Source organism: Limanda limanda, chromosome 18 (assembly GCF_963576545.1).
Source record: "Limanda limanda chromosome 18, fLimLim1.1, whole genome shotgun sequence".
NCBI classification, from domain to species: domain Eukaryota; kingdom Metazoa; phylum Chordata; class Actinopteri; order Pleuronectiformes; family Pleuronectidae; genus Limanda; species Limanda limanda.
In genome coordinates, this window is record NC_083653.1 from 13063414 (window position 1) to 13079152 (window position 15739).

The following is a 15739-nucleotide window of genomic DNA, read 5'->3' on the forward strand; positions in this document are numbered from 1 at the left end:
AAAACGGTCAGCAAGACTTGTGTTCTAACTCTGACTGTGTCTGTGTTTTGTAATTTTTACTCTCTCCACATCTTTCTTTGATATATTTCCTCTCCTTTTGCCTCCGTTTACCTTACTTGCTACCCCCCCCTCCTCTCTCTCTCTCTCTCTCTCTCACACACACACACACAGACACACACACACACAGACACACACACACACACACACACACACACACACACACACACACACACACAGTGTAATTTTGAGTGTGCTAGTTGAGGATCATGCACTCATGCTCTCAGGTCTTTGTCTCTGGCTGTAGGCTAGTGACGCTTCACTGAACCACGTCTGCTTTTCCTCTGCCTCTCCCTCCTCCTCTGTCTCTCCCTCTCCTTCTGCTTCCACCCTTCTCTCTCTCTCTCTCTCTGTCTCTCTCTCTCTCTCTCCCTGTCTCTCTCTTAATTTCCCACATCTCTATTTTCCTTTGTCTTACACTCCCAAGAGATGCAGGGATGGAAGGAAGGGAAAAGACCACTCCTCTGATGCTATCACTAGCACAGGAGGAGGTGATGCCCTTGTGAAGCTACCTGAAGCTAAATTAGAGACTAATTTAACAATAAAAAAAAAAATACCCAGACAATTTGGGTCAAAGTTGTTTAAAGCACAAAATAAATAAAGCTATAAACCTCTGCTGTATAAGAAAAGGTGCACTGGGAAATAAACGATTAAGCTACATGGTGTTAAAATTATATATATTTGTGTGTGTGTGTGTGTGTGTGTGTGTGTGTTTAATCAGTCCAGTCTAGTCTGAAGTAATAATTGTATAACTTAAGAAACAATGTTCAAGTCAATTACAAAGGAAGGGAATTTTCTTTTTGGTCTCCAAGGATGGATGGATGGATGGATTCTCGGATGGATGCATGAATGGATGGATGCATTGATGGATGAATGCATGGGTGGATGGATGCATGGATGGATGGATGGATGAATGCATGGGTGGATAGATGGATTGATGCCAGAAGGGAGAAAGTGCTGGATTATCCCCATGAGTAGTTTCAGCTAGCATCTGCTCTCTGGACACACAAATGCTCACAATGTATAACACAAAGACAATCTAGCAGCTTTTTACCCACAACCCAAGCTCCGTCAGTAATATAGTGAAACAACAGACAGTATATTCAACATACAGACTGACAAGCAGACAGACAACAGTGGTTTCGGTCTGTCCAATTGGCTCACACAGAGATCATCAAACTAAAAGGCAGAGAATCAGTGAGGGGACAATATTAGCTTTATTCCCTCTAAAGTCAATTTTTCACTCTATTTAACTAAACCTCTATCTGTGTCTTCACCTCCTTTTCTATTACTTTCTCTCTCTCGGCCCCCTTTCTCTGTGTCGCTCTGTCTGTGTTATTTCAGACCAATATCATCAGTCACGGTGCATCTCCCTACATTGTTTTGCTGTGATTTCCCATGGGTGTTAGATGAGGCCTTAACCCATAATGCCTAAAGCACTTTTCTCCTATCAGATTGGTTGGGGGTATGTTAGGGAATTGCCTGTCCGTGGTTGTGTGTGTGTGTGTGTGTGTGTGTGTGTGTGTGTGTGTGTGTGTGTTCATGGTGCATAGAGATGAAGTCCACATCCTAACCCTGACCGTAACCACACTAAACCCATTACCAATTCTAAGCAAATGCCTCCGCACAACATTTTAACCCTTCGATCTTGCGGTTGGCAATTACAAGGTATCTCCCCACAACCCAGGTTGGGTCCACAAATTGCATACGGGGGGAAGGGGGAGGGAGGTTCTGATTGCAATAAATCAGAACCCTAGTGCATTGTTGTATATTTGTTACATTGAAAAATTAACAACACGCACACACACACAAAATAGCAGCTGCGTGTTAATGTTGTGATATTTTTTTCAAAGACGATTTCTGCCATTTTAGGTTTATCTCTAATCTCTTAATGTTCAAAAGTTTATATTACTGGTAAGTTTGGTTTTAATTACAAACTTGATGCTATGAAAATGGGGTGGGACCTTGAAACTGCAGTTATTTTTATCCTTCTTAGTTTTAGTCTAGTTTTAGTCACATTAAATTCCTTTTCTTCCCTTCTCAGGTTATGTCTACAACTGCATAATAGTCTAGCTTGCAGTACCTAGGTTGTCCATTAGATATCCCTCCTAGCATAGGTCTATAGGATGTGACGTGTGTAGGAGGAAGGGATGAGTTATCTTACACATAAATGGGAAAATATCTATGTCTCTATCTCTGTTTCCAACAAAAAGAAACAAAAAAGTCTTTCTTTGTCTACAGTCGGTCTATTTTTTCCCTGTCACATAAAACATAACACATATTAACATAAAACACATAACACATAACTCAAACTTTTAACAGATTGTTTGTGCTTGTGCGTGTGCTTGTGCGCATCAACCAGTCGTTAGGGCTTCACTTGAATGTCTGGGTGTGTCAGGGAGGGCGTGGAGTATGGATACAGAACCCGGTGTAGCAGGTATGGCCCAACCCTTTACGGAAAGTTGTAGCGTACGACGTAGTTTTGATACAGTCATAATTGATTCCAGTTACCTGCCAATCATAACAGGTGCTGTGGCTTAGTTGGTAAAGCGCCTGTCTAGTAAACAGGAGATCCTGGGTTCAAATCCCAGCAGTGCCTCTTTCGGAATGACCTGAATGTGTTTTTTGCAAGTTTTATCTTGACTTAACTTTCATGTTCTTCTCAACAACTGCTATTTTGTTGACCAATGAAATGTGAACCCTCACAGCTGACAGCTGAGGCTGGCTCACAATTGGTCATAGGTGTGTATCAGAAGGACCTTGCTACACATTTTGGCTTCTAACGCAAGGTGGAGGCGTTCGTATCTGGGATATTTGGGCTTCATATGTGGATAGTGTGAGGAAGCTCTTTATATACAGTTTATGGTTCACCCTTTCCGCCATCATCAAATGTGTCTGCAGCCAAAGCAGGCAGCTCTAAAAAAACAGTGTTGAACTACTTGTGCTCCATCTCCTTCTTGTGTAGAATGAGATAAAACTGCCGCCACATGTTCAGATTCCAGCAAAGCAGCGATGCCAATGATGGATAAAACTTTAAAAAGGGAGCCACAATGAATCAGATTTATCATCTAATGTTTCAATCAAAGACTCTATTCCTTCTCAGCTCTGAGGAAGCTTATTAGACCCAAACCCTCAGAAAATACACATTAAACAGGTTTTATTGTATCAGCAGTTCAGCCATTTCCTCTGGCTTGTACAATAAAAACATTACTGTGATCACAGCCAGGCTAAATCCTCACAATCAAGCCTTGAAATGAATACCAGCTATCATCCAAGAACCTGGAGCAAGTTTATAACTGTAGCAGTCAAGTCAATCAAATCTATTATCTACTGCAGAAACACAGGCAATCTCTGTTAAATCACCTTGTTCCATTTTGGACAAGTAAAAAGAAGAAAACTCTGCTCGTTGCACATGAAACTATATATGATAACAATGAAAAATCCAAAACGACTTATCAGTAATAACAGCTCGAGGCTAATGTGATCAGATTGGCTGATGGGAATTACCCACTAGAGACGTGTTGACGGGAAAAAAATAAGACAAATTCATGCCATGATTTCAACAAATGCATCTATTGATCAAACACAGTCAGAGTGGATGCACTAACTCTGAGAATCGGGGCGGAGGTTTAAACCGGAGCGTCTATGGTTAAATGTGTGGGATCCTCTCATTCATCGTCTCAATCGTTGGTGTATGAATACTGAGGGGAGTCAAATTAAGTGACTATTAGCATTCAGACTGGCCCCGGCAATCTGTTTTTGTTTTTGCTTTCTTCGGGGATGAATTGGGTGGTTTGCAGTTTGATTTACTGTCATATTTTTCCGACAATTTATCCCGCAGTAAAAGCTCGCCCTGCGTTGACATCAGCGACTATTGATGTTGATGTGAAGTTGATATGAAAGGGATTTTTTTTTCCCTCCGTCAGATAAGCAATCCTATCTTCCCGCAAGGCTTTGTCATTCTAACTTTCTCTGTTTCTTCCACTTCTTTCTATTTCCCTTGTCCCCTCTCCCCCTCCCTCCTCTCTTTCCTCTGTTGAAAGCAACACTGATTCACATGTGGCTCCATCCCACGGCACATCATCCTCTGCAGCTGCTATCATACCTTTACCTGTAGAAACCTCTCTCTCTCGTCTCCCTGTCCGCCCCTGATGCCTTGTTCTCTACCTCCAATCTTTCACTATTCTAAAGTTGCTCCCTCTTTCCTCTTTCTTTTTTTCTGCTCTGTCGCGGTTCCATTGTGGATGTGCCGAGTGAGATGAGATGCATGGACAGACGTGGGAATTGCGATGGCACTGTTTTGAGAGACTGTCTAGATTTGGTGCGTGTGTATATTTCAGCATGTGTAGGTTCTCTTGTCACAAATATCATGATTGACAGGTGCTCTAACTTCCGACAGAGCAAACAGACACCAACGCAAGCACACTCACACTTACAGACACACATTTTCACACATACAGTATGCCAAACGGCATTCGGGATCTCCCGTGCCGCACACCCCGCAATAAATGACTGACGTTAGTGTGTATCTATGTGTCTGTATCTCTGCATCATCCGACGCCCAGGAGGTGGGTTGCATCTTTTATATGACACAGTGGACTCCCGACAGAGAGCTGTCTAAGACTGTGAGAGAGTTGATGTGAATATCCAAGTGTGTTTGTGTGTTTGCGTGTGTTTGTGTGTGTGTGTGTGTGTGTGTCTGCGTGTTTTGCACCGTAGTGATAGTTCGCTCTCCACAGGCTCCTCTCCAGATCTGTCAGGAATGGCACATCAGAAATCTTTTAAAAGATTCATTCTATGGCATCGCTGCTGTATTAGATAGCAGCGGCAGCGACTGACAGGGAGGTTGGGAGTGTGACAGACTGATGGTATATGGTATAAATCCCTGGCCTAAACTCAAATTACTGTCAAAAAAGTATGTACACCTTATCTTGCCTCCGTGGCTCTACAGGAGCTGTACGGAAGGCAAAGATACACATTGAATAGAAAATGTCTACTAAACAGAAACGAATGGGTAGACAAACACATCACAACAAGACTGATGTTGACAGAATTTAGCTAAAACCTGTTTGTCAGAAAATCTGTGTTTCAGTATCAGTATTTTTCAATTCTTTTAATGAGTTGACTCAGAGATAAAGACGGACCATGAACCTCCACTTTCACCCACTATCCAGAAATTAACCCAAAATATCCCCGATCAAAAACGCAGTCATGAGTCTGTGCAGTAGCGATGGGGGGATGGAGCCTCGGTATTGAAGTCCGGCTGTCAATCAGGGCGTTTCACCCTTTGTTATAGTATCAAATATCTAATTTAATCCAATCTTACCAGAACAAATTTACATGTACTTTGGCCTTTTTAGTTTGGCCCTTTTGTGATAGAGCTCCTGCACACCGTCTAACACTGATGAAGGTCTTGTACCAAAACGTGGCATAAAACCTTCATGATTGCAAGTTAGACAGTGTGCAGGAGCTCTTTTTAAGAAGTTTTGAACTACTTGATCTACTTGGCCTCACTTTTGGGAGGGTCTCACGTCTTCCATATCTAAATTCAGTCGATGGTTGAACTCTTGAAATTCCTTAAATAGGTAAAAGCTTCAAACACAAAGAAATTCTTTTATTCTGTCATCATAAAAGCTGTTTTTGTCACTGGTCACACCACATTAGCAATTCTAATAGATTATGAGTTATGCTGGAAACAAACTACTTCTTACATCGTGTAGTCTGAAAATAACTGCACTGAGGGGTGGGATTCAAAGGCACGGTGAAAAGCTTTGACTTTCAAATGAGGATTCGCAGTGCACAGCTTTGGTCTCTTCTCAACAACAAAAAGTTTTCATATGAGAATGGAACAATAAAAGTTCAGGTCCAGTGTAATGTCACACCTCCATACACCGGGTCAATCTCTGCCTGGAGTGGGCGTTCGTGCTGGACTGTCACTTTCAAAAAGATTTTCAGACTCCAGAGCCAACGCTGGGAGGCTGGAGGGGCTTTTATAAGCTTTCTGACAGTGAATTTCATTCCTTTCTTATACTGTGTTCATTTCAAGCAGATTGTTTGAGATTCTTAAGATATATGTATAATATAACATACAATAAATACGGTGATAGTAGTGCATAAATATTCTTAAGATGGGAGGGTTAATGTTTGATGTGACATGTGTTGAAATGTGTCATTTGTGTTTCTCTGTGCTGGACTGGCCGAGAAAACGAATTTCCCCTCGGGGGGCAATAAAGTCTTGAGTCTTAAACTAAGATTAGGGCTGCAATTAACGAGTACTTTTATTACTGAGTAATCTGTTGATTACTTCTTGAGTAATCGATTAGTTGTTTGGTCCATAAAATGTCAGAAAATAGTAATAAAAAAAACGCCAATCTGTGTTTTCTGAACCCCAAGATGGCCTCTTCAAATGTGTCGTCCAAGAACCACAGATATTAAAATTCCTGTCACTAAAGGAGCAAAGAAACAAGAAAATATTAAATATTGTTGATGATGACTTACTGGTTGATATATCCGGTTATTGCTGCAGCTTTAGTTAAGATCTCTATAATGTTGGTCTATATATCTTGTATTTTATAATTTTGTATACACAAATAACCCTCAAATAATCGCGCAATGCAATGAAATTTGGGAATATGAACATTTAATTTGTCTCATACTCCAGGGACGATATAAAGTGTTGGAGATGTATAATGTGTCTATCTAGTGTCTGTTATAGACGGAGCAGTGAATTAGTGAATGAGGGAGTATTGTTGGAGACAGATGCTCAGAATTATGGACAGTCTGGACATCTGCATGTCTGTGGCAAATGACAGACGCAATCTGTGAGGAGAACGATGAGATATGGTGAAAGCAGATGAGGTCTTCGTCGACTGCTGCTTCTAATCTCAACAACAACCTGTCAGGCTCAAAATAATTGACGAATGAAAAAAAAGTGAGTTACACATCAAACTTCCAGTTCGAGCCCCTCTACATGCGTGGGACACTGTCAGTGAGTCATCGCTGACACGCAACACGCTCCTCGCTGCGTCTCCTTACCTCCGTGTCACAATGTCGCATCGAACCATTATCTCAACCGCCAACAAGCGTCCATCTGCTCCACTCTGATGTCTGGACTTCAAACAGCGCTGACAAACTCTGACACATTTCCCCCCCATTCCTCGCTGCCTCCGCCAACTTTCCTCTCGCCGCCTGGGATTTGCTTTCTTTATCGAGGAGAAATGTTAAAGTTGAAGTGTTTGGCAAACCTTTACAACCCTAATCTTTCTGGATTTCCGGCTGCTGTGGTGCTCGCAATGCTCAGCACACTTTAATTGATGCATTGCACCACAAACACGTCTGCCACCAAGCATTAAAGTGGATGGATTTGTTGCCTTTGCCTGCAAAATTTCCTCGTCTTTAATACGATACAAATGTTATCGCATTGATTTTTAGTCCGAGCCTCCACTTACTAGCCTGACAGTGTGATCATTGTTGTAATGAACGTATACTGCTGGCAGTTGGGATGCACAGTGTGGATATCGAGTCTATTCATGGATAAAACAGGACTTGGAAATCATATCAAAGCTGCAGAACAAATCCTAATCACAGATAAAAAGTAATAAATCAAATGAGGGTGATTTTCTCCCTCTTTCACATAAGGGCATATGTAAATTTCTTCCCTGTGACCCAAGAGTAAATTGCCTGAGAGTGTAAAGTAATGCATTGAACTGGCCCACAGCCCTCAACTATGAATTCCTATTGACTATAAATATAGCGGCGCCTTCTCAACAGGGACACATTTACTCAAGTCCTCACATTGAAAGTATTGAGGAAGTGAGTGAATGGAAAAAGGAGGCGAGAAGGTGAAGAAGAGCGCGGGACGGATTCGTGCGGCACTTTGCAGAGCAACATTAAAAAAAGACTCGATTATAGGCTGAGCAGAGGGAAAGGAGGGATGAATTACATAGAGATGAAGAGGGTGAGACACAGGGAGAAGGGAGGGTGAGAGACCAGAGAATGAGTAAGGCAGCAACAGGAAGCAATGGAGAGGGAGACGTGAGAAATTTCTAACCCAGTTATTCTTGAGGCGGAGAGAACACCATCATCTCCCTTATGCACGACAGCGAGTTATTCTGATCCCGGGAGAAAGATACACAGGAAGAGGAGAGACAGGATAAACATGCCACCGTGGTCATGGTTAAAAAGCAACACCTTCCTCTTATCAAATAAAAGTGAAATTATTCTCCGTCGGCAGGTTGATGAAATGGGCTGACGGTAGAACAAAGCTGTAGCTCGAAATGTGACGATGTGAAAGTGTCATTTCTGGGACTTAGGGTTACCAGCGAGGGCTAATCGGTAAGAGGGTTCACAATTACGTGGCAGCACATTACCAGTCTCTCATCACAGTTAGGGCAAAACCTTAGAAAATCAATCAAGCCAATCGATGACTTGCCCAAGCAGGCGTTTAGTTCAGTGGGAGGTGACGACACGTCTCTCTCCTCGGCCTCTCTGGGTTAGCTTAGCTCTTATCCCGGATTTATTCCCCTTCAGGCACAAGTCTACAACCACCTGAGCTCATCTACACACTTTACGGCTGACTGAAGTAACGTAGTTATGAGATCAAAGTGCTGGTACTTCACTCACAGTTACTGAAGCGCATTTGCAGAGATGCAGTGAGACTGTTGCTATGTTGTTGAGTGAAGCAGGGGAGACAATGGTCATACCTATCCAATATTCATTCACAACTTACCTCCATAGAGAGAGGCAGATTAGGGACTCTTAAGAATGGACAGATGAGGAGAGAGTCGAGAGGAGACAAGGAGAGCAGAAGAGATGAGAGAAAGATAAGACAAAAATAAAAGCTCAAAATATAGAAGCTATGGATTGGGCCCGGATTGCAGATTTTTCCATTATTTGTTCAAGCGGTTTTAATTTGGTCAAATCTTGAGAGAAGCTGTGGATGAATATACGTCTGTTTCATTTCTCCTTCAAAGAAGTTGGCTAGCATTACAGGCAGCCACAAAATTTTGACAACATTTAAATATTGACCTTATTCTAGATAAGATATCATTTTGAACATGGTATTTACACGAGTTACTAATTAATATATCATTCAGGTTCCTATTCACGTTACACGTCTGATTATGACTCAGGTCAACATTAACATATTTTTTTGTTGAAAACAAGATTGTCAATTTATTGTTTTCATCATAAAATTAACACTGCAATAGTAACATGGTGCCAAACTGAACAAAGACACAAAACTAACAGCAGCAAATAAACCTTTCTAATTTGCAGCAGAGTGTAAATCTGGTTTTGTCATATTTTGCAGGGAATTTTTCGAGTTGATTTTGAGTTGAGTGACAGGCATGCTTGTTTTACATTTGGACCAGAGTAAAAAACAGCCCCTGGAAAGGCAGTTGACAGATTTGTATCTTAACATCAGCTGAAGAGAGAGAGAGAGATAGATAGAGAGAGAGAGAGAGAGAGAGAGAGAGAGAGAGAGAGAGAGAGAGAGAGAGAGAGGGCATTTGTGGCTCCCATTTCCTTCAGTAACTGGGTCAAGGTTGATTTGCCCTTGAGCGAGGAGCTCACTAACTGTTCCGGTCATAAAACAAGCTGTGCAGCATCTGGTCCGAGCTTGCTCCTCTCTGATTGGCCGGCAGTTAATTGACAATGGTGTCGTTAATTAACTGTCCGAAAAACCAGATGTGTTGAATTCGGTTGGGGGAAAATGAGACCTTCAAAGCAAATGAGGAGAAATATTACACTCAAATTGTTTTGTAATGAGATTTGATTTCTGATTGTGGCGCTATTATAAATGCCATTCGGTTTAATTAACCTGTGACCAATCGTTAAGCTGCTTTTCCAGATGTTACCGGCTTGTTCTCCGACTTCCTCCCAAAAAATGGCAGACAGTTGTATTTTTAGTGTGAAAGAGATAAAAACCCAAACAGCACTTTCCAGCTGTGGCGGCTGCTGTAACTGCTAACGCTCGTCCTCAGGGGCAGTGAAAGATGAAGATATATCATTCAGATGAGAGTTCAGCGAAGGTGGAGAGCGGTAAACAGAAGGTGGATGGGTTTTTATATATGAAATATGACTGTTGACTCGCTGTAAAACTTGTGGCGATAGCTATATGGTAACAAAACTTTAACAAGGCTCACCGTCCTTGTGTGTGTGTGTGTGTGTGTGCGTGCAAAGAGCCAACAGCGTGTACTAGAGGAAACAAAGAATCGAGCTGAAGATTATGCACCAAATTACGCTTCAGTCCAAACTAGCGCTGATGAAGATTGAAAAGCTGCTGATACCAATGAGATGAGGATAAGTAGTGATGATAGGCTGTTTCTGTTGTGAAATGTATGGAAGGTATGTTACATAACTGTCCAATAGAAGCAGTAATTACCAGCAAACTGTGGTAGGAAAACACTACGCCACAGACTGTAATCATCCACAATCAGCTCCCCCATCAACTGATTTCTTCTGTTTATAATAGCACTGATTGGCCCTGATTAATTATCCAAGTTGATATAATCGACAAAGTTGACTTCAGAACAGCCACACTTCTGCAGAGACTTAATCAACCTTTGTAATGTTGTGTCTCATGTCGCATGTCAATGTGTAACGCCAATGCAAATAACTGATATGATATGCTTATCTACATCAGTGCAAATCATATGGTGACACACCAAAGCTGCTTACAGGAAAGCTCTCAACTCTGGATAATCTTCTGACATTCTCCGTAGGGGCTGGAGGTAAGAACGTAAATGCCAGATAATATCCAGATCCTCCAGAGGATTCATTGCGAGCAAATGGATGTGTTGGTGACGTTTTTAAAGCTAAGATGAAGAATAAGCCTTACATGTTGAAGACACCTTTGAAGCTGTCAGAAGAGTTCTCGATGGTAAAGGCCGACTCCAGTGTTGATGTGCAGTAAACAAAGACACATGATATCCGCAGTGGAATTAATACGTTACGTCCTGCCTCCAGCGACACCCCCTCACCTAAAGGCTTAGATTTCTGTTGTTGTGAACACGCCTGTGCAGAGAATCTCCTGCTGAATTGTTCATATGTGAAAGGCAAACAAAGTTGGACACTCTCTGGAGTTTTTGTCTGAAAACTGCTTAACATGTGAATCACACTGCTTTCTTGTGGCCAAAAAGCCAAGAGTAAATCCAGATTACACTGGAGAAGAGCAGCAATCAAACTGCTCAAATGACCAGATTCCCACTAGATGTTGCAGATGCTCAAAGGCATCTGCAACACCTCTTCCTTACTCCTCTCTTATGTAACTATGTCAGCGAGTGGTCTTTGGAAGTCGCCCCTGACAGGGTCTTGCTCCCATGATTATAGTCGCTGAAGTCCCTCTAAAATTGCTCTGGTATTATGTGACCCTCACTTTCTGAGGAGACAGGAAGAAAAGCCGTTTCAGAGATTTCAGCACTCGCGGTCAAAGTAGGGACATCACGCCACAGTCTTATATATAGAGAGGTGTGTGAAGGACAGAAACACACACCTTGCGCATGCAATTGTTGTGCGAGTTAGAGTAGGTGAAGACACTTCCCTTGCAAAAATGACATTGCACAAAGGCGCAATGGTTCAGTAGAGCTCTGCAAAAGCCTTATGGTGCAATCAAGCTGCTCAACAGACACACATTCATAGATATCAGCAAACTATTGATACCAAATCCTTAAATTATCCCAAATATTGATGTCAAAAAAGAGCACATCTCAAAGAGTGTCACAATGTTAAACAAAGTGAAATAAATTCCTCGATCCTCCTCTTTCTTTGAGTCCTTGCAAAAATGTCATGAGTTCCTCCTTGACCCATCCTTGATCCTTCCGACAACTAGAGATGTCATCGGGTAATGAAAGTCATGACAATCTCGGTGTTACCGATTACATTGGACATTTTACAAGAGTAGATTGTATTAGATTTCGCTGCAGGCAGCTTCACTCTTCTGTTATACTGGATTTCCCATTAACATTCTAGACTGTGCAAGTCGACTTAATAATATCTCTAAGAAGTTTTGCTCTGTTGCTTCGTTGGAGAGTGTACAGCGCTCTGCACCGCTCTCACTCTTTCTCTTACACTCTCCAACCCGTTGACCCGTCTTTCTGTGAGCCGGTGGACTTTTAAAACGTCCATAACATATTTACCTTCTTTCATCACTAAATCCTTCCCCATAATCATCCTTGTAATGTAGGGAAATACACAACATGCAACTTTATACATGCTCAGTACATGCCACAACCGTCAAATTTGCCAGCCCGCCGGCGCCCACCTAACGTTAGCTCGCTGATCACTGCAGAGATGGGATGGTAACACGTCTGTTTCCTCACGCAGTGAAAAAAAAAGAATTTCATTACTGATAATGTTGCTGTGTGAAAAGAGGATGCTTACAGCGTGACAGAGCAGCGCAGCACTACAGCCGCCAGTTATTGAGAGCATCGGGGGAAAGATAGATATATCAACAAATCTGTTAAATTGTAATTTCTTCCCGTACATGCAGCCCAGAGCGGTCAGCAGCGCCTCACTCCTTCACTCTCTCGCAGGCAGGTGTGGGAGTCAGTTACTATGGTTACTGGAATGCTTGTGATTCCCAATATCAGATTACAGAATAAAGAAATGAATGATTGTGACAGTTTTTGATTAATCTAGTTGTAGATAAGATAAGATAACACAACAGAACAGAACATACCAGAACATAGCATTGCAAAGCATAACATAACATAACATAACATAACATAACATAACATAACATAACATAACATAACATAACATAACATAACATAACATAACATAACATAACATAACATTACATAACATTACAGGACAGAACAGAACATGGCAGATTGATTAGCTTATTTGGGACCTACAACAATAGAATTGCAATCATAAATTTGAAGTTTAATTTAGCATTTAGTGTCAGAAGATGAGTTACCTACCTATAATCTATTCAGCGAATGTTGTGACAGCTGAGATAAAATCAATACCCATTCAGCTAGGACCTCTTCTTATCTATTTCTAGGCTGGCTTTCCAGTTTAATAAAATCTAGTTTGTTTGCCAAAACTGTCAAGTGGGATTCACTGTCTTCAAATAATGTGGATTTTTGTTTTTACCAGACAAAAGAAAATGTAACAAGGCTGAGGGCAGAGGTCCATTGAAATTTTACAAAACCTATTGTCCTTGTTGTATTCAATCAAGCGAGAGAGACAGGAGGAGCCACAGAGAGTGAGGTGAGGGCAGAGACCAGCGAAAATATGAACAAATGCAACTGGGTATTTTTTACTCTGAAAAACATCAAGACCACCACACAGTGACCAAAAGCCTTTGTTTTCAAATGCTCTGAGTCAACCTCCATTATAATATCTTGATTCTTCACACTCTAGAGATCTCCAAGTACATCAGCCCCTGTTGCTTTCAATACATCGAAGACGACAGCAGAGCAGAGCGGGGAGTCAAATGAGATGCTGCTGCTAAGTGCAGGGTAACTGCATTGAGGCTTGAGGCGGAAGCTTCAGGCTCATTCCTACACCTAGTTTAAAGTATGATCTCTCTACCTCTCTCTCTCTCTATCCTACTGCATGATTTCATTACACACAGTGCTGTTGTGGATGATGTAGAAACGTTGCTTTGAAATGCTCCAGTAGCTTTATACTGTGTTATAACAGCTCAACAGTTCATTATTGAAGTCATCTCTGTGCTCATCAACACTGTTGCATTCACTACATTCACTACAGCAGAGAAGGGAGAGTTAATGGCCAAGTGTTTCATTTTAAAGCACATTGGCTGTGGCGGGAGAAGGAGCTACTGACTCAGCCCCAAATAATTGGAGCATTTGGTCGCATCTGCAGAATCAACAAGAGTCGTGAGTGATCTGCAGGCAAGCCGAAAGGAGTAAGAGCGGCGACACTATGTGCAAATGTTGCATGTTAGAAATGTCATCAACAAACCTACTTGTGTGCTGCGAACTTTACGGCCATTTTACTGGATTCCCGTAAGGTCTCACTCAGACAAAAGTTTGCGTTGTCACATACAGCCCCTCAGGGACATTGCGTGAAAGTGTCTGTACTTCAGTGGATGTCTGAAAGCAACTTAGTGCAGACTTAAGTGTATGGATGCTTGGTTTTAATTGGTTTTCATAGCTCCCATAATCTTTCCAATCGAGAAGAGTGACTGATTCGTATCTCAATCCAAGAGGCTTGGAGGTGTAAAGATGTAGGATTTTCGTATTTTTTCCCTATTTCAAAACATATCCAGGTGCCATTGTGTGAGCTGGTCTAAATTGTGAATGGAAAAATCTACACAGACACTGTACGATTTGCCATCTGGCTAAGGAAGAAAGCAAAGTTGTAGATTAATGTAAATAAAAGCAGATTTAAAGGGATAGTTCACAAAAAAATGAAAATGAATTCATTATCTACTCACCAATGCCGATGGAAGGGGTGGGTGAAGTGTTTGAGTCCACAAAACACTTCTAGAGTCTCAGGCAACCTCTTCTTCAGACGTAATCAAACAACAATAAAAACATAAAATGTCTCCATACAGCTCCTGGGGTGTCATGTAAGTGTTCGCAAGCCCCGATAATCTCATTCGACTCAAAACGACGTTATTTAAACCGTCTTTTAAACAAAAATGTCCTGGGAAGTGGTGATGCTAACAGACGTAGCCACACGATGGCGTGCCCGAGGGTCCTTGAACGCACCTCCGAGGAGGCTATCAGAGGACATTTAGGCTAGAAACATGGTGTAAATGATGCCGATTCAAGTTGAAAAATTGAATGTCGGGTCTCGTCGTCACTTGGATGACACCACAGGAGCAGTATGGGGGTACGTTTGGTTTTGTTGTTGTTTTATTATCTCTTAAGAAAAGTTAACAATTGACACTTTGCCCTCCATCGGCATAGTGGTGGGGAGATAATGAGTGAATGTTTCGGTGTAAATATCCTTTTTTATGATTTGGCTTTTTTAATTGTCTTTTCCTTCTCCTTTTAGAAGGAGAAAAATAAACATTTATGGAAGAGATACTATCTAAAGGGCTGAAGCACCTGGGCCCTGTAGCTTTTAATAAATATTATTCAAGCAGCAGTGAATGCATGAGTGCACTTTTGGGTTACTATTTTTCGCTGCAGATTAATACACATCAGACTTGCTAATGAGTATTAATGACAGCAGGACAGCAAATGAGGGATCGAGTCAAAATACACTGCAGTTCCCACATTCATCGTAATGAGGGGACGAGTCACTCGGTGCAACCGTTTGGCTCACTGGAGAGTTTTTATTAGTTTTTGGACTATAATTGGGGGAATAGTAACTTATATTAGACTTTAGCTCAGTTTTTGGACTTACAAAGGGGTGTGTGGACCAAAGAGACAATATAGATTGTTGCCAGCCTGGATTTAGACACTTGGAATGCAGTTGCAAATGACCACTTCGGAGATCGAAAACACCAAAACTCCTGCCAGAGGTTGTATTTACTCTTGACATGTACAGCAGAAAAGTTGACAAGGATGCAGAAATTGCAAGAAATTGTTTTCTTACTCTGGACAGATCCCCAACCTCCAGGTAAAAACAGATGATGAAAACATTCCAGGTCATCCACGCTACGAGCCAGGCTGCGTACTGCCGAGAGACACAAGGAGAGAGAGAGAGGAGGAAGTGAGAGGCAGACAAGGTTTGACAGGTCTTTGCGGGAGAATTA

General features: G+C 41.7%; 1 protein-coding gene and 1 non-coding gene across 3 annotated transcripts in view; one reads left to right on the forward strand and one right to left on the reverse strand.

Moving 5' to 3' along the window:
• nkain2 (sodium/potassium transporting ATPase interacting 2) overlaps positions 1–15739 on the reverse strand; it is a 73464-nt gene that overhangs the window by 21582 nt on the left and 36143 nt on the right. For both annotated transcript variants that reach the window (XM_061091815.1, XM_061091816.1), the window contains exon 3: positions 15580–15660. In XM_061091815.1, the coding sequence (XP_060947798.1) occupies positions 15580–15660 (81 nt within the window). The remainder of the gene's footprint in view (positions 1–15579; positions 15661–15739) is intronic.
• trnat-agu (transfer RNA threonine (anticodon AGU)) lies at positions 2584–2656 on the forward strand. Its single transcript has one exon. It is a non-coding gene; the product is annotated as a tRNA-Thr (tRNA).